The 22,582-nt window shown below is 44.1% G+C and overlaps 2 protein-coding genes across 3 annotated transcripts in view; one reads left to right on the top strand and one right to left on the bottom strand.

Annotated features, from left to right (window-relative positions):
• FAM227A (family with sequence similarity 227 member A) overlaps window positions 1-11,250 on the bottom strand; it is a 71,364-nt gene extending 60,114 nt beyond the window's left edge. Inside the window, exons 1-6 of the mRNA XM_076007833.1 lie at window positions 11,087-11,250; window positions 10,616-10,757; window positions 10,391-10,464; window positions 9,571-9,586; window positions 7,378-7,555; window positions 5,264-5,346 (exon numbers count right to left, since the gene is read on the bottom strand). Of these exons, the coding sequence (XP_075863948.1) occupies window positions 5,264-5,346; window positions 7,378-7,555; window positions 9,571-9,586; window positions 10,391-10,464; window positions 10,616-10,757; window positions 11,087-11,250 (657 nt within the window). The remainder of the gene's footprint in view (window positions 1-5,263; window positions 5,347-7,377; window positions 7,556-9,570; window positions 9,587-10,390; window positions 10,465-10,615; window positions 10,758-11,086) is intronic.
• Window positions 10,898-22,093, top strand: CBY1 (chibby 1, beta catenin antagonist). Of its 2 annotated transcripts, XM_076006986.1 has the most exons (6): window positions 10,898-11,040; window positions 16,181-16,272; window positions 16,633-16,748; window positions 19,496-19,601; window positions 19,693-19,811; window positions 21,357-22,093. In XM_076006986.1, the coding sequence occupies exons 2-6, from the start codon at window positions 16,257-16,259 to the stop codon at window positions 21,435-21,437; spliced, it is 438 nt and encodes a 145-aa protein (XP_075863101.1). In that variant the 5' UTR covers window positions 10,898-11,040; window positions 16,181-16,256; the 3' UTR covers window positions 21,438-22,093. The 2 variants fall into 2 exon arrangements, with proteins under 2 accessions (XP_075863101.1, XP_012597212.1); XM_012741758.3 differs by lacking the exon at window positions 16,181-16,272.
• The last annotated feature ends 489 nt before the right edge of the window (window positions 22,094-22,582 follow it).

Genomic DNA, 22,582 nt, shown 5'->3' with positions numbered 1-22,582 from the left:
AGAAGTGACATATAAGTGCATTCTTTTTGTTTTTGAGACAGTCTTGCTTTGTTGCCCAGGCTAGAGTGAGTGCCCAGGCATCAGCCTAGCTCACAGCAACCTCAAACTCCTGGGCTCAAGCAATCCTATTGCCTCAGCCTCCCGAGTATCTGGGACTACAGGCATGCACTACCAAGCCCAGCTAATTTATTCTATATATATTAGTTGTCCAATTAATTTCTTTCTATTGATAGTAGAGACGAGGTATCACTCTTGCTCAGGCTGGTTTCGAACTCCTGACCTTGAGCAATCTGCTCACCTCGGCCTCCCAGAGTGCTAGGATTACAGGCATGAGCCACCACACCTGGCCTATAAGTGCATTCTTTTTTTTTTTTTTTTTTTTGAGACAGAGTCTCACTTTGTTGTCCAGGCTAGAGTGAGTGCCGTGGCGTCAGCCTAGCTCACAGCAACCTCAAACTCCTGGGCTTGAGTGATCCTTCTGCCTCAGCCTCCCGAGTAGCTGGGATTACAGGCATGCGCCACCATGCCCGGCTAATTTTTTCTATATATATCAGTTGGCCAATTAATTTCTTTGTATTTATAGTAGAGACGGGGTCTCGCTCTTGCTCAGGCTGGTTTTGAACTCCTGACCTTGAGCAATCCGCCCGCCTCGGCCTCCCAAGAGCTAGGATTACAGGCGTGAGCCACAGCGCCCGGCCTATAAGTGCATTCTTATCTTAAAATGTCCAAATATTACAGGAGTATATGGAGTAAAAAAAATTTACCCACCTTCCATCCCACCCCCATCTCCAGAGCTGCCTCTGCTAACCATTGGCATGTATCTGCCCACATACATGCCCACATGTATCTTTCCTACACATTTATACACATATCATGTCTTGCTGTGAGCCAGGCATTTTTCTAAGCCCTACACTAAGGGCTTGTGTGAGTTTTGTTTTTGTTTGTTTGTTTATTTTTTGAGACAGAGTCTCGCTTTGTTGCCCAGGCTAGAGTGAGTGCCGTGGCATCAGCCTAGCTCACAGCAACCTAAATCTCCTGGGCTCAAGCAATCCTTCTGCCTCAGCCTCCGAGTAGCTGGGACTACAGGCATGCACCACCATGCCCGGCTAATTTTATATATATACATATATATATTAGTTGTCCAATTAATTTCTTTCTATTTATAGTAGAGACGGGGTCTCGCTCTTGCTCAGGCTGGTTTCAAACTCCTGACCTCCAGCAATCCGCCCGCCTCGGCCTCCCAGAGTGGTAGGATTACAGGCGTGAGCCACCGCGCCCGGCCCTTGTGTGAGTTTTAATTCATCTAACTCCTGCAACATTATGAGCCAGTACATTATTAAGGTTATCACCTTTCACAGGAAACTGAGACTCAAAGGTTAAATAATTTACCTAATGTCACAATGCAAGAGAACAGTTGAGTGGAACAGAAACTCTGATGGTCTTACTCTAGAGCCTATGCTTCCAGTGATATGCCATCTCTTACAAATAAACGAATGTACGTATACACACATATTAATAGGATGCTTTTTAACTTACATGGAATCATTCCAAATAGTGTGAGTATATATTTTGCTTTCATTCACAATTTAATTCTAAGTGCTGCTTAGTGGTGGCATAGGAGAAACTGAAGCTAGTGGTCTCTCTCCAAAACATTCACAGATGAGCTCCAAGATGATACATGTACAGAAATATTCACATGTTCACTATGGTGAAAATAGCACTGAAATATTTATTAATAGGGGATATTTAAATAATAAACTATGCCATAAACAAACTATAGAATATTATGCAGCCACTGAAAGAACGGGGTAGGTCAATAGTTGTGACTTTGAAAAAATCTCCAAGAGGGGCTAGGTGCAGTGGCTCATGCCTGTAATCCTAGCTCTCTGGGAGGCCGAGGCGGGCGGATTGCTCGAGGTCAGGAGTTGGAAACCAGCCTGAGTAAGAGCGAGACCCCGTCCCTACTATAAATAGAAAGAAATTAATTGGCCAACTAATATATATAGAAAAAATTAGCCGGGCATGGTGGCACATGCCTGTAGTCCCAGCTACTTGGGAGGCTGAGGCAGGAGGATAGCTTGAGCCCAGGAGGTTGAGGTTGCTATGAGTTAGGCTGACACCATGGCACTCACTCTAGCCTGGGCAACAAAGCGGGACTCTGTCTCCAAAAAAAAAAAAGAAAAGAAAAAGATTGACTCAAGAGCTCAACTGACCCCAAAAGTCGGTACTAGATAAGTTGGACTGAGGGTGAAGCTAAAATCTATGGAGGCAAATCACCACCTCAAGACCATGAGGAAGTTGGTAGAAAGCAAAATGCCAAGTGTGAAAGAGTGAGAAGGTTTAAGTGGAGTAAACAGGCAGGAAGTAAAAGGGTGGGGATAAGACAGACCAAAGAAACAGAAGGACATAATGGGAGAGGGAGGAAAGGGAGAAGGGATGGGAAGGAGTAAGGTGAGGGGAAGGAGGAGGATGGAAAGGGGAGAGGAGGCATGGGAGGAAGGGGAGGAGGGGAGGAGGAAGAGGAGGATTGAGAGAGCCAGGAAAGTACAGTGGACTTAGGATCGGACCAAGGGAGACTGACAGACAAGGCCTTCCTCTCAATCTACAGAACTGCACTGCCGACAGACAACTGGGGTTTTAATCTAGCCTGAGTCCCTGGCATTGTGTCTGGAGACAGACTGAAGTGGGCCAAATTAAGACCACGATGGCAGCTAACACAGGAACAGTAGTGCGGTGGGAATGTGGTGAGCTGCAGAGCTAACACCCTGGTAAAATGAGTCCCTGCTCCTCTGCTCCAGCTGGCGGCTGCCATGTGCAAGTGCAGACCCTGGCAGAGGACTGCTTGGGCCAGCTGGTGGGGACCAAGGAAAACACAAGGGCAGCCTGGGCCTGGCCCCACAGACTGCCAGGGGTAGATCTCTAGGGTAGAGGAAAAACCTGCAGGGGAGGGAATGAACTTGTCCTCAGCATACAGGATCTCCCACCAAAGAGTAAATCATCATACTCCTCCCCCTCACAGCCACCACGCGTCGGGGGAGGCAGGTGCGCTGGGCCTGTCCAGTCTGAGCAATGTGTGGAACTGAGCTCCCAAACATGTATCCGAGACTGTTGAGGAACAGGTCCTTAGTAGTGACTTGTTGGTTGGTTGGCACCTCTTTGTTGCTCTCATTTTTAAATCTATCTGCATATCTTGGAGAATTTTAGATTTATGCCTCAGATTTCTTAAATGCAGTTAAAAATAAAAATCAACTACACACTGTTGCCAAAACCCAAGATAGCCAAAGACACTCACAGATAAGATGATTCATGCCAATGTTCTTCCATCTTCTGGGGGCTGTGCTACACAATTGCTACTGTGTAACCTTTAGAACTCCTGCCTCCCCATACCAAATTCTGTGTGTGTGTGTGTGTGTGTGTGCGCGCACACACATGCACACATGCGCTTAAGGATTATTGGAGGGACTGTTTTATTTATTTAATATTTTTGTTATAAAAGTGAATCAAAATTAACCTTCAGACTTCTAGTCTCTGGTCCCACATGTAAGGAGCTCAGAAGTCACAACTCTTCTTAGATCTTTCAGAAAAGTGAAGTCACAGGGCAAACTGCTACCCAAAAACTGGAGAGACAGACAGGCAGATGTAGAGAATCGCAACTTACAGGAGAAGAAACCACAAGCAGAAACCTCCACAGGAACCAGCAGGAAAACCTAACGAATTACTGGAGGCTCAGTGCAGACAATCTGAGAGCTAAAAACCCCAAGAGTCACAAAAATTAACTCAAAGTAGATCACAATCCTAAATGTAAAATGCAAACTATAAAACCTCTGGAAGATAACATAGGAGAAAACCTAGATGACCTTGGGTTTAATGATGACTTTTTAGATATGACTCCAAAGGGACAATTCATGGAAGAAGGAATTGATATGCTGGATTTCATTAAAATTAAAACTTTTTTCTGTGAAAGAAACTGTCAAGAGAATGAAGTGGCAAAACACAGACTGGGAGAAAATATTTCCAAAAGACTTATCCAGTAAAGGATTATGTTATTCAAAATATACACAATACTCTTGAAACTTAACAATAAGAAAACAACCCAATTTAAAAAGGGCCAAAGACTTGAACAGACACCTTACCAAAAAAGATACACAAATGGTAAATAAGCATATGAAAAGATACTCCACATTATATGTCATCAGAGAAATGAGATACCCCATACACCTACCAGAATGGCCAAAATCTGAACACTGACAACAGTAAATGCTGGTGAGGATATGGAGCAACAGGAACTCTCTCTCATTCACTGCAGATGGGAATGTGCAAAATGGTACAGCCACTTTGGAAGATAATCTGGCAGTTTCCTACAAAAGTAAACATGCTCTTCTACAATCTAGCAATCATGCTTCCAGGTATTTACATAAATGAAGTGAAAACTTGCATCCACACAAAAACCTGTACACAGATGCTTATAGCAGCTTTATTCCTAATTGTTAAAACTTGGAAGTAACCAAGATGCCCTTGAGTAGGTGAGTGGATAAATAAACTGTAGGACATCCAGACAATAGAATATTATTCTACAGAATTAAGAAGAAATGAGCTATCAAGCCATAAAAAGACATGGAGGAAACTTAAATGCATATTACTAAGTGAAAGAAGCCAGTCTGAACAGGCCACATACTGTACGATTCCAATCATATGACATTCTGGAAAAGGATAAACTATGGAGACAGTAAAAAGATCAGTGTTTGCTAGGGGTTAGGAGGTAGAAAGAGATGATTAGGCAGAGCACAGAAGAGTTTTGGCAGTGAAACAAACTCACAGGACGTACAACACCAGGAATGAACCCTAATGTAAACTATGGCCTTTGGAAGGCAGCTGTGCTCACCACTATACCTCCAACCCAATCTACACTATGGCCTTTGGGTGATCATGATGTGTCAGTAATCATTCAAATGTTCCAAAGCTCATTGACTGTGACAAATGTGCCGATGTGGTGCAGAATGGTGATAGCGGGGAAGCTGTGTATGTATGGGTGCAGGGTGTATATGGGAAAACGCTGTACTGTCCACTCAATTTTGCTGTGAACTTAAAACTGCTCTAAAAAACTAAAGTTCATTGATTTTTTAAAAAAAATTAACTTTGAGTCCTCAATTGTGTACACATGTTTTCAAATACATGGAGGGCCCCAGGGCACTGCGATACCTCGATGATCCCCGAGCCCTTCCTCCTGGAAAGCCCTGCCTCAGGTCCCACACCCGTCACTTACCAGGCTGTTGGCCAGCGTGCTGACAGTCAGGTCTGCTTCTGCAATCCTTTGGTTCACCTGGCACATGGAGCCAATCACGCACGCTGGGCGGTGAGTCTGCTAAGGGGAATGAATTCTCCGGGTGGTGGGCACACGCGCACAACGGGGTGGGGCGTGCCTGGCGAGGATGACAGCTCTTTCCACCCTGCCTCTCCACTTCATTATTTTCTTTGCAAACTTTCCCACCTCTTTGTGCCACCACCTTAACAACTCTGCTAGGATTTGGGGAGATTTCTTCCCAGTATTTTTTGTATACGTACTTTTTACATAATTATAATCTCAGTGTATGCTTGTTTTACTACTCTGACTTCTCTTTCACTCATTATTATGAGCATTTTCTACATGGCTAAACAATTTTCATAATAATCGTTTTTTTTTTTTTGAGACAGAGTCTCTCTTGTTGCCCAGGCTAGAGTGAGTGCCGTGGCGTCAGCCTAGCTCACAGCAACCTCAAACTCCTGGGCTCAAGCAATCCTGCTGCCTCAGCCTCCCGAGTAGCTGGGACTACAGGCATGGGCCACCATGCCCGGCTAATTTTATATATATATTAGTTGGCCAATTAATTTCTTTCTATTTATAGTAGAGACGGGGTCTCGCTCTTGCTCAGGCTGGTTTCGAACTCCTGACCTCGAGCAATCCGCCCGCCTCAGCCTCCCAGAGTGCTAGGATTACAGGCGTGAGCCACCGCGCCCGGCTATAATAATCGTTTTTAAACAACATTATACTATCCCATTTAGAGGATACACCTTAATACATTTAACTGTTTCTTGGCTATTGAATATTTAAATTACTTACACTTTTTTGCAGGTATAAATGGTGCTGTGATGCACATGGTCACATAGAGAGCTGTTCCCATATTTTAGAATATTTCTTTAAGAGCGATTTCAGGGATGATTGGCTCAGAGGGTATCTCAACCTCAACCTTGTTTATCACTGTGGAAATCTGCTCAGTTCTATGGTCCCTCTTGTTGCCCTCTCAACGTTGGCATTTCTTTCTGTCTTAGTCTCAACTGACAGATGATACATCCTTGGTAAAAGCCCCATAATCCTATCACCTCTCATTCCCTTCACATACAGCAAGGTTCATTCTTACTTCCATTACCCTAAGTGTTCTTACAAACTGAAGGATACTTGAAAAATGAAGACGCCAAGAGGGGACATGACAAATCATAGAAAGTGAAATGGATCGTTAGGTAGAGATGAGCGTGGGATTAAGAAGAAAGAGGGGGTATTAGAAAGAGGCCCAGCAAAGTAAGACCCCGAAGCAGATTCAGGTGGGATCACACTTGGGCTCATCTTAAGAAAGGCTTCTGAGAGGTGTGGAAGGTGAGAGCAGAGAGAGATACATGTGGATTGGCTGGTGGCAGCATGACTTGAAGGTAAATGAGCTCTAGATGAGATGGAAAGGCCTAGGATTATTTATCATCTGAGAGGGTTATTTGTTGGATAAGCTCTAAGGTCCTCCAGAGAGAGGGTTCTGTGACCCTGGGATACAACTCAGGGTCAGAAGTGAGATGAGGATGGATGAAGACAGGGCGAGGGAAGTAAGATGCTGGTGGAGCCTGGATGATGCCAGGAGGGGCAAACTCTGAGCCCAGGTAGAAGGGCTGGCAGGTGGGAAGAGGCAAGGACAAGGTCAACTGGAGTAAAAAATAAAAAGAAAAAGCTGGATCTTACGCTCATCTGTCTGAGGGCAGAGGGCTGAACCATGACTTCCTAGTTGCTATAAATCAATAACATCTGTAACTATAATTCTTTGGAAGGTAGAAGGGAAAGAAGGTAACAAAAAATGAGCTATTTTTCTCTTCTCTCTCTTTTAACAAATAACTTCCATTACCTCTTCCTTTTGGGCTCTTTCTGATTACATTAGTAAAAACCTCAAGTCAAACAATCCTTCATGGTCTCAAATTCTTTTAGAAGACAGGTTGGGCTTAAGTAATGGGAAAACGTTAATGAATGTAAAAGGGACGAGCTAATGAGTAACGTGTCTTATAGACTTCAGCACTGATTACATCTCTGTAGCATGACTCAAATTAGGTATATTTGGTCTGTCAGCAACACCACTGGAAGGATACCGGGTGGACTGTGCTCTGACTCCTTCCTCATAGTGCTCTGCATTCCGTGCCAGGCGAAAGAGAAGCCCAGGTATTCATCCACTGGGGTCACCGGTAGGGCCTTGATGTTGATGATCTCCATCTTCCTGAAACAATTCACTGTCCAACTTCTTGTAAGGTGACAAACAAAAAATTTCCACTTTTAAAAGCCTCTCATTTTCCACACCAATCTTGTTCTCTGTTCAGTCAGTCTCCTGGAAGTCACAAATAGCACAGAACTAACTTATAAAACACAAAAGGAAAAGGCCAGGCACACTCACTTTTCAAGCAGGACTGATGGTGAGGCACATGTCCCGTGCTTACGTGGGGAATAAAGGCTTTTATCTGAGAATCCCATTCTTACTTAACTAAGGATTTCAAGGTATGTGGACTTGTTCTTTCAACCTGCTGATACCTGCCACTCCCCCTCTTCCATGATGACAATTGTTCTTTTATTCTTTTCTTTTCTTTTTTTTTTTGAGACAGAGTCCCACTCTGTTGCTGGGGCTAAAGTGCCGTGGCATCAGCCTAGCTCACAGCAACGTCAAACTCCTGGGCTTAAGCCATCCTTCTGCCTCAGCCTCCCGAGTAGCTGGGACTATAGGCATACGCCACCATGCCTGGCTATATATTTTATATATTTTTTTTCTATATATTTAATTGGCCAATTAATATTCTTTCTATTTTTTAGTAGAGACAGGGTCTCACTCTTGCTCAAGCTGGTCTCGAACTCCTGACCTTGAGTGATCCACCTGCCTCAGCCTCCCAGAGTGTGAGGATTACAGGTGTGAGCCACCGCGCCTGGCCAATTGTTCTTGTTTTATTACAAAAATAAGGAGATTAGGCCAGGCACAGTGGCTTATGCCTATAATCCTAGCACTCTGGGAGGCTGAGGTAGGAGGATTGCTTGAGGTCAGGAGTTCAAGACCAGCCTGAGAGAGAGAAACCCCGTCTCTACAAAAAATAGAAAAATTAGCTGAGTGCAGTGGCATGTGCCTGTACTCCCAGCTACTCAGGAGACTGAAGCAGGAGGATCACTTGAGCTTTGAGCCCAGGAGTTTGAGGCTACAGTAAGCTATGATCACACCACTGCACTCTAGCCTGGGCAACAGAGTGAGATCCTGTGTCAAAAAAAAAAAAGGATACTAGAGTGCTGAAAAGGCCAGGGCTACAGACCACCCAGCAAGTCAGCTCCCAAACTAGAAATGAAAATAAATGTCTTTGCCTCTCTTAGCCACAACTGTAAAAGTAATAGATTTGAATTAGTTGACCATTTCCAGCTTGCAGATGCTATGACTCTGGGATACTGGGTCCATCTCCTCAGCATGAGGCCCCTGAGCTACCTGAGGCTTTCTGCTCCCTCTCAGAAAATGGGCCCCAACACTACCCTTCCTCTCTGGCTCTAGAACACTCTGGCTTGCCTGCTCTCCTGAGTCCTTGCTTATTGGCTAGTAACCCATCACTCCATTTGTGAGCCTTGGTGTCCAGAGCCTAGTCTATAGGTCTGGATAAAATAAAGTAAAAGACTTAGATCCTGCCCTCAAGAAGCTTAAGCATAATGGAAGAAGAGAGAAAAGGTTGAGTTTGGCAGGTGCCCTTTCACCATACTCTCCTTCCCTCTCTGCCATTCAAGCCTTTGCTCTATCCTTTTCTCCCCAGCCATGCATCCTCTATGCCTGACTCACTGAACTTCTTCCTGGTCCCCTACCATGCCATGCTCCTCATGCCTCTATACCTTTGCACATTCTGTTCCCACTATTTGACTAAGCCCGGGTGCTACATCTTTTGGAAAATCTCAAATTATTCTAGCCCATTAGTACCATGTACCATCAGGACAAAGCCCAGGGCTCTGCTTTCATCTCTCTACTACAGGATTTATAACATTGAACTGGGATGATCTGCTCCTACATCTTTCTCCATTAGGCAAATTTTTCCTTAGGGATTAAGTTCATTCAATATTTGATTCATTTTAGACTCACTCACCACATTTCTTTCTAGTTCAAAGAAGCTATCTATCTTGGGCTGTCCCAAGTCAGCTGGATTGTAGGAAAGGCTGGCCCAGGCCCAGGTCGAAACTATTTCTTGCCCACTGCTCCCAGCTGTTAGCCATACAGGCAAAGAAGAGGGAGAAAAGAAGTGGCAGGTGCATTTTAGGGCTTCTCACTTTCCTCTCACCCACTCTCCAGCATACCTGGAAAACGGCAATACGTTCTCTGAGAAGCCAGGCTTAGGGCAACTGTGTCAAGAAGCCTCTTGCTTTGGTTCAACATTACTGCTCATGCCTAACGAGTAATGGGAGAATTGATTACCACAATTCCTAAGAAAAATGGTTAAAATATACATTCTGTTCCCTTTGGAATTTTTCGTCACACTATTTTAGGATAAGTATTCTCCAAAACATGCTAAGCTTTTACCACCATTACTTGGGGAAGAAAAAAGGAGCTGGGAGAAAACTAGCTTCACTGAATACCCTGTGGCAAGTACTGTGCTGTGTGCTGGGGGCAGATAAGTGGAAGAATAAGAAACTTTCTGCCCTTATGGAGCACACGTTCGGGCAGTAGAGATTTGAATGTCCCCTTTTAAAAGTTAACATGTTTGCGCATGTAAAAATAATGCTGACTTTGGAGTTCCACAGATTTTTGTGGGTTTTTTTGTTTTTGTTTTTGTTTTTGTTTTTGTTTTGGAGTCCCTTGGATCCTGTCCCTGATTGGATGGATGATCTGGGACACCCATTAGGCAGCCAGTAACTATCCCTCGAATGGCCTGAGTTTCTTCATTTATCAAATGGAACCAATAATACACGCTTATAGGACTTGAGGAGATCTGGAGCTGATTCTCCAGTTCTCCGCCTCTTGCTCACTGTGCGACCTTGAAACAGTCCTGGGTCTGTTTCCCTCCCTTGCAGCAGCCGGATGCAAGTCAGGGGTGGCGAGGGGCAGGCCTGCCCTGAGCCCCGCGCTGCTGGAGATGGTCATTGTCCGTCTGTCTGTCTTACCTGAAAGCATCAGCGGAATTTGACGAACCCGGGGCCAGTTCCACCACGGGTCCCTCAGGGGACCCCGCAAAGTTCTGGACAGGGACCCGACACCCGTTGCCCACACATCCACCAGGAAGGGTGCCCTTTGCTTTGCGGTCGGGAGGAGGAGGAGGGGAGTCGGGGAGAGGCCCATTTTGCCACTGTGAGTCCAGGAGTTCTCCAGGCAACGCTGGGCGCGGTCACCACTTTCCCCTTTCCCATAACAAAGGAGCCGTCGTTGCCACCGAGCTGTCTCAGGGACGCCGTTACCACGGTGACCGCCGCTGCTGTGGGCCTGAGGACCAGACCAATGTGTCCGTTTGGAGGGTGTAGTTCCTCGTCCGAGCTATAACGTGGGTCCCCAGAAGACATTTCCATTGTAGGCGATATTTAATATGCCGAGGGGAGTTCTCCAGAGTTAACGGTCCTTCACGCAGGCTCGTGTTGCCCCGCCGTGCCGGGCTCCCCCTGTGTCCTCGGTGGCAGAGGCCGGGGCGGGGCTGCGCGTGCGCGCGGCGGGCGGGTGGCGGGGATGGCGAGCCGCGGTCGCGGGGGGTGACTGGGACCCTGGTGGGGTCCTTAGTGGGGGTCTCAAGTGCGCTTGGACCCCAGCTTCTGGGACGCGTCAGGTAAGTCTTCGATCTGGCGTCACGGGGCAGCGAGGCCTGAGCTCGCCTGAGGGCCCGAGGAGGGGACGCCGGGCCTCCCCGGAGTGACGCGGTAGGCAGGAGGGTGCTGCGACGCGAGCGGGGGGCCGGGTTCACCCCTGGCGCGTCGCCGCCCTCCTCTAAGTGTGTTTCTGCGATGGTGAATTGGGGCAGTAATTCCCTCCGTAACATCGACAGTGACGGCGATTAAATGAGATCGTGAGTGTGAACGTTTGCTCACAGCCGTTACCTGAGTCCGACCGCCCTGGTGGCCCTGTACCTGAGAGACGTGTACTTGGCTGGCTCTTAACTCTTTGGGGGACACGTATCCCCTTGAGAATCCGATGAAAGCCAAAGACTCCTCCCTTACCTTCTTGTTAGAATTAAAACAAGAGAAGGTATTTTATGTCCTGTTGCAAACGAGAAAGCTTTGCACATGATTAGTGATTAGTATCATTATCTGTAGATGGGAACACCCTCACTTGATCTGCTTCCCAGGGTCGTCGTGAGCATCCAGTGCCACTGCTTCTTATAAACACTAAAGCACTATGCTGTCTGGTGAGCTGGGTGCCATAATTATTCCTGATTTCAAATAAAAAGGCTGAGTCTGGGGGTGGGGGGAGAAATGCTGAGGCCCACTGGGGGTGAGCTGCAGAGTGATGACTGGGAACCAGGCACTCTCCCTTCCCTTCCTTTGTGCTGGGCCCTCTCTCCCAGGAGTTTCACTAGAAAGAAGGCTGCCTTGGGCCAAGGGGACAGCTTGTACCTCAGGCCCACACTGATGCCCCACAACACCCCAGGATCTCAGCCAGAGTTGTTTGCGGATTATTAGATTATCTGATTTAAAAGGAATCTAAACCAGACCTTTCCTCATCTGTAACATGTGGATGACAGTTCTTGGCTTAAGAGTTGTGAGAATTAGTGAGGTGCCCCCAGTTAAAACCTGGAGAAGTAAACAACTTGGCCATGGTTTAGCAAGCAACTAAGGGGCAGAGCAGGCCTGGAACCTGATCTGTTGGGTTCAGGTGATGTGCTCAGGCATAGAGCTTTTAGCGCAGGGGGGGACTTGGCAAGAACAACTTGGCTTATTTTTCCTTCTTCAAATGCCTCTAGATGGTTGGTGTACCAGGGTCTGCTTAACTGTTTTTTATTCATAAGTAATACATGGATATATTCTCAGTGTAATAACTCCTTAAATCCAGAGTATATTCCTTTAATATAATTTTATATTATATTGTACCACATGAAATTGCTACTATTGAGCATTCTTATCCTGTAAAATGGCAATTTCATTCAAGTCAATCATCCTACTCCTCTTCCCAGATTTAACTACTAGGAGCAGTTTGGTGTATCCTTGCAGATCTTTTGGGGGTTTTTTTTTGTTTGTTTTTTATACACACATGTATTCTTGCTTTTATTTTTATTTTGTCTTCTCATACAAGATTACATTATATACATTGTTCTTCAACTTGCTTTCTTAGTGTTAAAGTGTGTTGGAGGTCTTTCAGGTCAGTTCATACACAGCTATCTCACTGTCCTTAATTGCTGTTTACTATTTTATTATAAGAATGTGTCACAATTTATTTGGCTACACCAATAATTGGTAGACATTTTGGTTTGTTTCTTTTTTTTCACTGTTATCAACAATAGAGAACATATGTGTATGTCCAAGTCTTTCTGAAGGGTAAAATTTTAGAAGTAGATTTGCTGTCCTAAAAGTATACACGTTTAAAATTTTGCCAGGTTTTCCCCAATTGCCCTCAAAAGAATTATAGCATCTTACGTTTCCATCAATAGTAAATGAAAGTGTTTTTCTTCACACTCTCACCAGCAATGGGCAGTGTTCATCTTTTTAATTTTCAATTTTCGTCAATATGATAGATGAAAATGCATCTTTTTATGATGTGCTGCACACATTATTTTTCTCTCTCATGTGTAATTAATATAAGGATAATTATATATGTGTGTGTGTAGATATATATATATATCTTTAGCCAACTGACTATGGCTGTGCACCTTTGGAAAATTGGTTAGCTTCCATAAGCCCTAGTTTTCTCATCTCTAATATGGATAGGAAAATACCTGCCTCTGAGGGTTACTGCAGGGAATGAAAGAAATATATGAAGTACCCAGAATTGGGCCTCACTCATAGCGGATACACAGGAAGTGATATTAGTTAGTTTTTGTTAGTTATGTTTTGTGCCCTTTTCTTTGTTAAGGTCTTTCCTCCTGGATATTCCTCATATTTTATTCTTATTCTGTCCTCTATAGACATAAGATTAATGCTTTCTCCTCTTCCACTCTTTTTTTTCCAGCAGAAACAATGCCAGGGCCTTCCAACATCCAACTGTTTTGGACAGTGGCATAGTTTCAACCCCCATCAACAGCTCAGTCCATACCCTTGTCCCCTCCACTACTAAATTGGGTGGGTGCATTCTGGTTTGTCCAAGTCCTAAAGTACTGTCCCCAGGCCTAAGTGCTATCCCCTAGGTTGTTGGTTTACAGTTGTTTTTATTTATTTATTTATTTATTTTTACAGGCCAGAAGTGCTGTATACAATTGTTTTTAATTACAAATACATACCTACCAGTAAAACTGTCATGACCACATACCCCAAAATCTTTATTTTTATTTATTTATTTATAAATCATATATACATATATTTCTGTATTGTATTTTATGAAACTTCCAAAGAGGCTTCTAATCTTTTATCATAAATTTAGTTAAATTAATTTCTACCTTGATGAAAACAGCACAGTAGTTTTCATTTTCTTATTGGATGCACATCTGGCTGATTGTAATGATTCTTACTGTGAGTTATCTTTTAATGATAGTTGATATAAAACCTTGTTTTAAATAGTCTTGAAAACAAGACCCCCTTCAACTTTTCTGGCCAATTTATTTATTTTTATTTCATAATGTGGTGAAGGAAGACTTTATACCTATGAGGAGGAAAAATGAGAATTCTGCTTTTTCTTTTTGTTCACTTGTGTTTTTGTTGTTATTGTGAGTCTACAGTTTCTTAGAAGGAATATTTTTAAGCTACTTGTGTGCTATAAGTTAAAATTGGGTAATATACAGGAAAAAATGAACTCTAGTCTGTGTCTCATACCATATACAAAAATTAATTCCAGATGAATTGTGGACCCAAATGTGACAGGCAAAACAATAAAATTACCAGAAGTTAACATAAAATAAATCATCATAACCTTGAGGCAGGCAAAAATATTTAAATGTGACACAAATCATTAAAAAATAATAAGTTGGATTTCATTATAATTAAGAACTTCTTTGATAAAAAGAAACCAATAAGGGGCCGGGCACAGTGGCTCATGCCTGTAATCCCATCACTCTGGGAGCCTGAGGCTGGAGGATCACTTGAGGCCAAGAGTTCAAGATTAGCCTGGGCAATAAAGCAAGACCTGGTTTCTTCAAAAAATTTAAAAATTAGCTGGGTACAGAGGCACATGCCTGTAGTCCCAGCTACTTGGGAGGCTGAGGCAGGAGGATTGTTTGAGCCTAGGAGTTTTGGGCTACAGTGAGCTATGATTGATAGTACCACTGCACTCCAGCTTAGGTGACAGAGTGAGATCCTGTCTCCAAGAAAAAAAAACCAAAACTCAAAAGAAACCAATAAACAAACCAATAAAAAAAAAATGATTGGGAGAAGATATTTTCAGTACTGTACATATATATAACAAAGGACTTGTATCCAGCAGTATATAAAGAACCCTTACAAATCAGTAAGAAAATGACAGACAACCTAATAGAAAAATGGCAAAAGACTTAAATAAGCATACCGCAAAAGAGAATATCCATATATGTCCAAGAAGTAAAGGAGTATATGAAAAGGTGCTCAATTTAATTAGTTACTGAGGAAAAGCAAATTAAACAGTGCAGTACTACTGCATACCTGCCAGAGTGGGTAAAATGAAAAAGACAGAAAATGCCAGATATTGACAGTAGTTTCTTGTAAACTGCAGGTAGGAATATAAATTGGTATAATCACTTTGGAAAACCATTTGACAGTATCTATTAAAGCTAAATATATGAATACTCTATGACTCAATAATTCTACCCCTAAGTATGGAATTAGAAAAGTATACATATGTGTACAGAAATATACTATTTTTGATAGTAAAAAACTAGAAACAGTCCAAATGTCCATGATCTGTAGAATAGACAAATGAATTTTGATGTCTTTACACAGTAGAATATCATATAGCAACAAACTACAGCTCCATACAACAACATGGATAAAACTCACAAACATGATGTGGAATGTAAGAAGCCAGGCGCAAAAGAAGCCACACCATACAAGTCCATGTATGTAAAGTTGTTGGATGAGGCTTATGGGGTGCTGAAATGTTCTGTATCCTCATCTGGAGGGTGGTTGTGAGTGTGTGTGTGTGTGTGTGTAGTTAAAACTCACCAAGCCTTACACTTATGTGTTGTAGACTTTTCTATTTGTATTATATTTAAATAAAAAGTTTGCTTCTCCCTACTTTTTATCTACCCAAAATCTGGGTGATATCAGTAAATCTACTTAACTAGGCCTATGTGAATTGCAATAAGTTACAATATGCTGAATGCAAATGTACAGGGGCAAGGTGGCATTGTCACCTCTGCCATGTTGTGAACCTACCCCTTTATTAGAACATTTCACCTCCCATACAGGACAGGAGGTCTTTTGACATACAGACCAAGTGAGGGTCACTGTTATCAATCTGGAAGTGAACTATACATAGCTTTATTTCTTTAAAATAGAGTATATGCAGAGGCTATTGCTCCAAGTGTGATTCTTACCAGTGTACAGGAATAAGTAGAGAGTGCATGCCTTGCTCTAGACTGTAAAGCTGGCGATGGCAACTTATGACAAACTTACCTGTGGTTAATACAAACTGTAGGGCCACACAGACCTGGGTTCAAATACTGGCTCCCCCTTAAGACCTTAGTCTTTCTAAACCTCATCTGTCAAATGGAGAGAATAGGGGAGCTAGTCAGAGGGTGGTTGTAAGAGTTAAAGGAGATATCACATGCAAAGATCTTAGCACATAGTGAGCATTCAACACATGGGAGGTATTTATGAGGTGTCTTAATCTGTTTTCTGCTGCTATAACAGAGTACCACAGACGGGGTAATTTATAAAGAAGAAGTTTAATTGGCCTGCAGTTCTGGAGGCTGGGAAGTCCAAGAGCATGGCACCAGTATTTGGTGAGGGTCATCCATGGCAGAAGGCATCACATGGCGAGCGTGTGCATGAGACAGAGAGGGAATGGCTGCTGAACTTACTCTTTTATCAAGAGCCCACTCCTGAGTAACTAACCTACTCCCATGATAATGGCATTAATCCATTCATGGTGCTCTCATGGCCCAATCACCCCTTAAAGCTCCCACTTTTTAATAGCATTTACAATGGCAATTAAATTTCAACATGAGTTTTGGTGGGCACATTTAAACCATAGCACCAGGATTGTTAATAGCAACATGATAAAATATGTTTTCATGATTTGAGGACAATGGCATAAGATCACTGATCCAACTATTTGTATCTCTGACTTTTTCTGACCCTAGGAGAAGGGAGCATTGGCCTTTCCTTCATTAGGCCAAAGATGCCTCTCTTTGGGAATACATTCAGTCCGAAAAAGACGCCTCCTCGGAAGTCTGCTTCTCTCTCCAACCTGCATTCCGTGAGTGTCAGTACCAGGCTCAGCCTGGTGTGAGTGTAACTGGAGTGCCAAGCCTGGTCTCTGAGTGGAAAGTGTGCCCCTCCAGAGCCATTGTCATAGGAGGGCATCCTTTCAATTCATACCGTTGCTATTGGTAAGAACATTTTGGAGCTGGGCGCGGTGGCTCACGCCTGTAATCCTAGCACTCTGGGATGCTGAGGCGGGCGGATTGCTCGAGGTCAGGAGTTCGAAACCAGCCTGAGCAAGAGCAAGACCCCGTCTCTACTATAAAGAGAAAGAAATTAATTGGCCAACTAATATATATATAAAAATTAGCCGGGCATGGTGGCGCATGCCTGTAGTCCCAGCTACTTGGGAGGCTGAGGCAGAAGGATTGCTTGAGCCCAGGAGTTTGAGGTTGCTGTGAGCTAGGCTGATGCCACCGCACTCACTCTAGCCTGGTCAACAAGCGAGACTCTTGTCTCAGAAAAAAGAAAAAAAAAAAAAGAACATTTTGGAACTCCTGTATAGGAATTATTGTCAGAGCTTATCTAAGAACCTAATAAGACAGTCAATTTCATTATAATTTTTGGCTCCAAAAATATTATCCAATTTCATGTCCACTTTATTTCCATGACTTGGACAGGAATTGGTTTTAGTCATGTTTAAGAATCAAATTCATTGTCAAAGGATGATGGTTTGCACCATTAATGGCATTCAAATGGATATGTCACAGCTCTTAAAACAGTTGAAATGTTCTAAAAATTTTGGGAGCAATGACAATAGCATTGGAATAAATGGTAACTTTCCAAAGAACTTACTACTACTTGAATGGATAAACTCTATGAGTTTAAAAAATTATATAAAGTCAGAACACATGGAAATCACCTTCTATTCCCAGCTATGAGATGCCTCCCCTCCATCTGTGACAGACTCCATATACACAGTCACCCTCACTTTTTTACTGAAGTCTTCTGAGCATCTTTGACCAAATACTGGGTTCTAATTTCTACCGTAATCCTATTAGCCATTGCTGGCTGTCACACACCAAGAAGGGAGGTACCCTGGTTTCTCTATCTGACCTTTTCCTGCAGAGCTAGTTCTTCACAGGTGAGTAGGGTAGAACAGCCAGGCTGTTAGGGCTGAGCATTAACCCCAGCTTTCGGGTCATGGGGTCCATTGTCCCAGTCCCCAGTTAAACTCGTGGTGGGGGAGCCTTACTGTGGCCAGGGCTGGGTGTTCAGTGAAGCAGGCTAGGCAGAGGCCCAGAGTCTCAGTTTCCAGGGCTCTCAGGCCTTGAGGCTCCCTTTCCTCTCTGCTGTGTGCCAAATGATGGACAATATTTGATAGCACAACAAAGTGACTTTAGTCAACAATATGTTATTGAATACTTTAAGGAATGTTCCTAACACAAAGAAATGATAAATGCTTGAGGTGATGGGTACCCCAATTACTCTGATTTGATTATTACACATTATATGCCTGTATCAAACTATCACATGTACCCTACATGTTTATACAATTATTATATACCCATAATAATTAAAAATTTAAAAAATGCAGATGAACCTTGTGATCTCTCTGGACAGCCTCTCTGAACTCCACGGCATTAAGAGCAGCAGCATGCTTACATGACATTTGTCTCTGACTGTGACATAGAGGCATGTAGTGCTTTACATAGGCTGACAGGTGTGAGAAGCTGTGGTCGGGACCAAGTCCCCCATTATTACAGGATAATGTCCCAGATACTGACCTTGGCACAAAAGGCCTGTCCTACATTGTCCCAGGTCTCCTTCCTGCCTGTGCCCTTTACACACCTTATGCTACAGCCACCCAAGCTTCATGTGAGCCTCCTTTGTACATGCTGTTCCCTCTGTCTAGAATGTTCTTCCCTGTTCATTAATTCAAGAGCTATTAATTGATAACTGTCTGTGTGCCAGGCAGTCTTCTAAGCACTGGGCATACAGAAGTGGATTAAGGCGAGGTCAGAAAAAATCAGATCTCTGCTTTCATAGAGCAAATATTTTAACAGGGAAGGGTATAGAAAGTAAGTTTATATCAGATGGTAATAAGTGCTATGGAGAAAAACGAAGCATAGGCTTGGGGTAGGAAATGGACGGACAGTGGGAATGGTGTTGTCATTTTAAATAGGAAGGTCAAGGGAGGCCTGAGAAAGGGATACTTAAGCACCTGAAGGACTCTTCCTGTCAAGCTGCTCTTGAGGCAGAGCTGGTCATAGTGATCACTGAATACCCAGCACCTAGTCCTGACTCAGGTGGGTGCTCAGTGAGTTGTACAAATGAACATATAAACTGTACTGTCACACATTAAAGAGCAAATACTACTACTAATTGAGTGTTAGAATTTTATGCCTTTTCCATGGCATAGGTAGCTCCATATTAAGCAAGTGATATGTTAGGGGCATATGACATTTAAAACAGATTTTTCACTTTATTAAAAATTTACAGTTGGATTCCTTAAACTGTTAAGTGTCTAATAGATACAAAATAATTCAAATTACAAATTTCAGCATATGTATCTTTTCTGGAAAACATCTAATGTATAAAGCAGTACATTTATTCTCTCTTGTAATTTAAAAATTTTTTGTATATTATTTGATTTTTGGGCCTTTTAAAAAGTCATTAAAGCTTCTGGGTAATGACTACAGAAATGAGTTGTTGGGGTCACAGAGTTAGTGGAAGAGGAGCTGGGACTAGGGCCCATACTCTGCGGGCTGCTGAAGCCGTTACACAGTGTCTCACCCACAGTTGGATCGTTCAACCAGGGAGGTGGAGCTGGGCCTTGACTACGGAACCCCCACCATGAACCTGACAGGGCAAAGCCTGAAGTTTGAAAATGGCCAGTGGATAGCAGGTGGGCTGCATTTCCTACCATTTTGTCAAACAAGATTCTGGAAGGAAACCCCTTTCTACTGGTTTAACCATTGGTTCTGTCCTTCCTCCAGAGATGGGGATTAGTGGAGGTGTGGACCGGAGGGAGGCTCAGCGCCTTCGCAGGCGGAACCAGCAGTTGGAAGAAGAGAACAATCTCCTGCGGTTGAAAGTGGACATCCTGCTAGACATGGTGAGGCAGGTAACGGGGAAGGGATGCTTAGGTTCTCTTCTGGGTGGCTCCACCTCAAGTCATTTAATCCAACAGGTATCTCCTCAATGCCAGTTTGCCCAGGTACATTGCTTTGTGTGTGCACACACACACATACACAAGAGACATAGTCCCTATCCCTCAAGGGTTCACAATCTAGAGGGGAAGATGGACAATCAACATGATTACAGTGCCTGTGGCAAGGGCAAAAGTTGGAGTCTGTGCAGGGTTTGGTGTAGGACAGAGAGAGAGAGAGAGAGAGAGAGAGAGAGAGAGAGATTAATCTTGTTAAGTCAGGAAAGCTTCACAGAGGAAGGGATATTTGAACTGAATACATAAGAATAATAGCAGGGGCTCATGCCTGTAATCCTAGCACTCTGGGAGGTCGAGGTGGGCGGATCGCTCAAGGTCAGCAGTTCAAAACCATCCTGAGCAAGAGTGAGACCTCATCTCTACTAAAAATAGAAAGAAATTAATTGGCCAACTAAAAATATATAGAAGAAATTAGCTGGGTGTGGTGGCACATGCCTGTAGTCCCAGCTACTTGGGAGGTTGAGGCAGAAGAATTGCTTGAGCCTGGGAATTTGAGGTTGCTGTGAGCTAGGCACTCTAGCCCAGGCAACAGTGAGACTCTTGGTCAAAAAAAAAAGAATAACAGCAGAAACTGAGGTTGGGACGAAGACATTCCAGGAAAAAGGAACAGCCTGCTTGTTGCTTGGAGGTGTCACATACCAAGTGGGCCTCAATCAGTAGCCGGCACAGACCTGCTGAGGGGCCACCACTGCGTTAGCACCCGTTGTCCACTGTTAAGAACCAGCGGCATGTTGGGTCTAGAGAGCACGTGAAGGAGGATCAAGAGGAGGCACTCGCTGAGGGGGTAAGAGCAGATCAGCCTCGGTTTCTTGCCCAGACCCCTGCTGGCCAACCGCTCTGTGGCTTAGTCTCTTCAGCAACGAAATGGGCATAATATAGTAGTAGTGTGTAACTCAGTAGTACGTTAGAGCAAGGAAAGCACCTGGCAGAGTGCGTTGCTCAGGAAGGTAGCCCTTATTTCACAGAAACCTGACCCGTACTTTACAGAGCTGATGTCTCTCTGTCCCTATCGTGTCTCCCATCTTCTACTCTAAAGTTCATTAAAAGATCCTGATGAGGAAAGTGGCATTCTTTTTCAAGCATTTTTTTCCCTAAATTGCCATTATGTGAGCTATAAAAGCAACTTAATCTCTAATCCTTTAGTCTTAGAGTCACCAATATCTGTCTTTTGCTTCCTTTGAGGCCTGCTGTCCTTTATGCAGGGAGCGCCATGCCATCATAGATGACAGATTGTTGACAGAGTGGATTGTGAATATTCTTCAAGTACTTGTGGTCCTGGGTTGTCTCATCAGGTGGTTACAAAGGGTTCCCACCAAGGAGGCCAGCAGTGTCAGAGAAATGCAAGAGCATTTCCTCAGTGCATAGGGCTGGCCTTGACAACCCAGAACATAGTCCAGAAATGCCATTTGTAACAGCCTGCTGCTTTGCTTTCAGCTTTCAGAGACCACTGCCGAATCCCACCTCATGGAGAAGGAACTGGATGAACTGAAGAGTGTCAGCCGGAGGAGAAAATGAAGACCTCAGAGACTGTCGTTAGGAGAGCAGGGAGAAAGCCACTGATCAGGGAAGGGTAGCGTGCGGCTGAGCAGATTTTTTTTTTTTTTTTTTTTTAGCCAAACTAGTATATTAGGACGTGTGAGAGAGTATCATATAGTGGAGCCAACAGGCACTGGCACCCTGGGCTGGCAGTAGGAAGGTGACATGCGATGGAGGATACTGAGATTCCAGGCCAGAGCAATGACTAGGAAGGGGCTCCAGATGCATGGCCTAGGGATACCAGGCCTCAGGGAGGCCTTGGGGGATGGTAAGCCTTTTGGTGCTCTCTATACACATAGGCAGACAAGTACACGTGGCCCAGAATCACCCTCTCGGACAGGCACTGTTGGGAGAAGCAGCTGGAGTTCATCATCTCGTCCCCTTACGCTGGTGTCTGGGGTGTGGCACCAGCTCTAAAGAGGCCCGTATCAGGGGGTCTCAGAACCAAGAGTGTCTTTCTTGGTTCTCTGCCCCTCAGGTGACTCTCCCTGCTTTTGAAGAAAACTTGCTCCCCTAATCCACCACCTCCTTTAGCTTCAGCTGCTCAGCAGCAAGCACCAGCCTTCCACGGCAACACTATATTTTTGCGCTACTTTCCTGTTTACACTACTTTTTTATTAAATGATGTTAAATAATCTCTCTGTGGCCAAAATGACTGAAAAAAGCAGCATGAGTTCCTCAAGAAGTAAATGGAGCGTGGAGTCTTAAGTTTCTGTTGCTCCATCAAAACACAGAACTTTTAGCCTGTGGGGAAATGTCATCCTTGCAGGAGAGCATTCCAGCCTTCCCAGGCCCTGGCAAAAGCCAACCTGTAACAGAAACAGTCTCCTTCTGCTCTAACTCCTCTGCCCTGCTGCTTCAGTGAGTTGGGACTAGCCAGGACCTCTCAGGGACCTACTGGTTGGTGTGGGAATTTGTGCCTGAGTCAGTGTGAGCTGGACTCCTCTGGCTGGAGGAGGAAACCCAGCTTCCAAAGTCAAGCAGGAGGGCACTAAGGGTGGGGGCATTTGGATGTCACAGTGATATGGATCTCCCTGCCACCACTGGCACCTTAACGGACTGGAGCCAGGGACCCTAAACATCTTGCAGTAGGTAGGGCAGTTCTGCAGTGAAGAAGGACTTTT

The sequence above is a fragment of the Microcebus murinus genome, chromosome 10, assembly GCF_040939455.1.
Source record: "Microcebus murinus isolate Inina chromosome 10, M.murinus_Inina_mat1.0, whole genome shotgun sequence".
Taxonomy (NCBI): Eukaryota; Metazoa; Chordata; class Mammalia; order Primates; family Cheirogaleidae; genus Microcebus; species Microcebus murinus.
The sequence above is the reverse complement of the archived record's forward strand: the minus strand, read 5'-3'. Positions and strand labels throughout refer to the sequence as shown.

What these genes read in the sequence shown, in the direction of transcription:
- CBY1 (XM_076006986.1), top strand. An exon ending in CTCTCTCCAACCTGCATTCC is followed by an intron (nt 16,749 to 19,495) that starts GTGAGTGTCAGT and finishes TCTCACCCACAG; the next exon opens with TTGGATCGTTCAACCAGGGA. An exon ending in TGGACATCCTGCTAGACATG is followed by an intron (nt 19,812 to 21,356) that starts GTGAGGCAGGTA and finishes CTTTGCTTTCAG; the next exon opens with CTTTCAGAGACCACTGCCGA.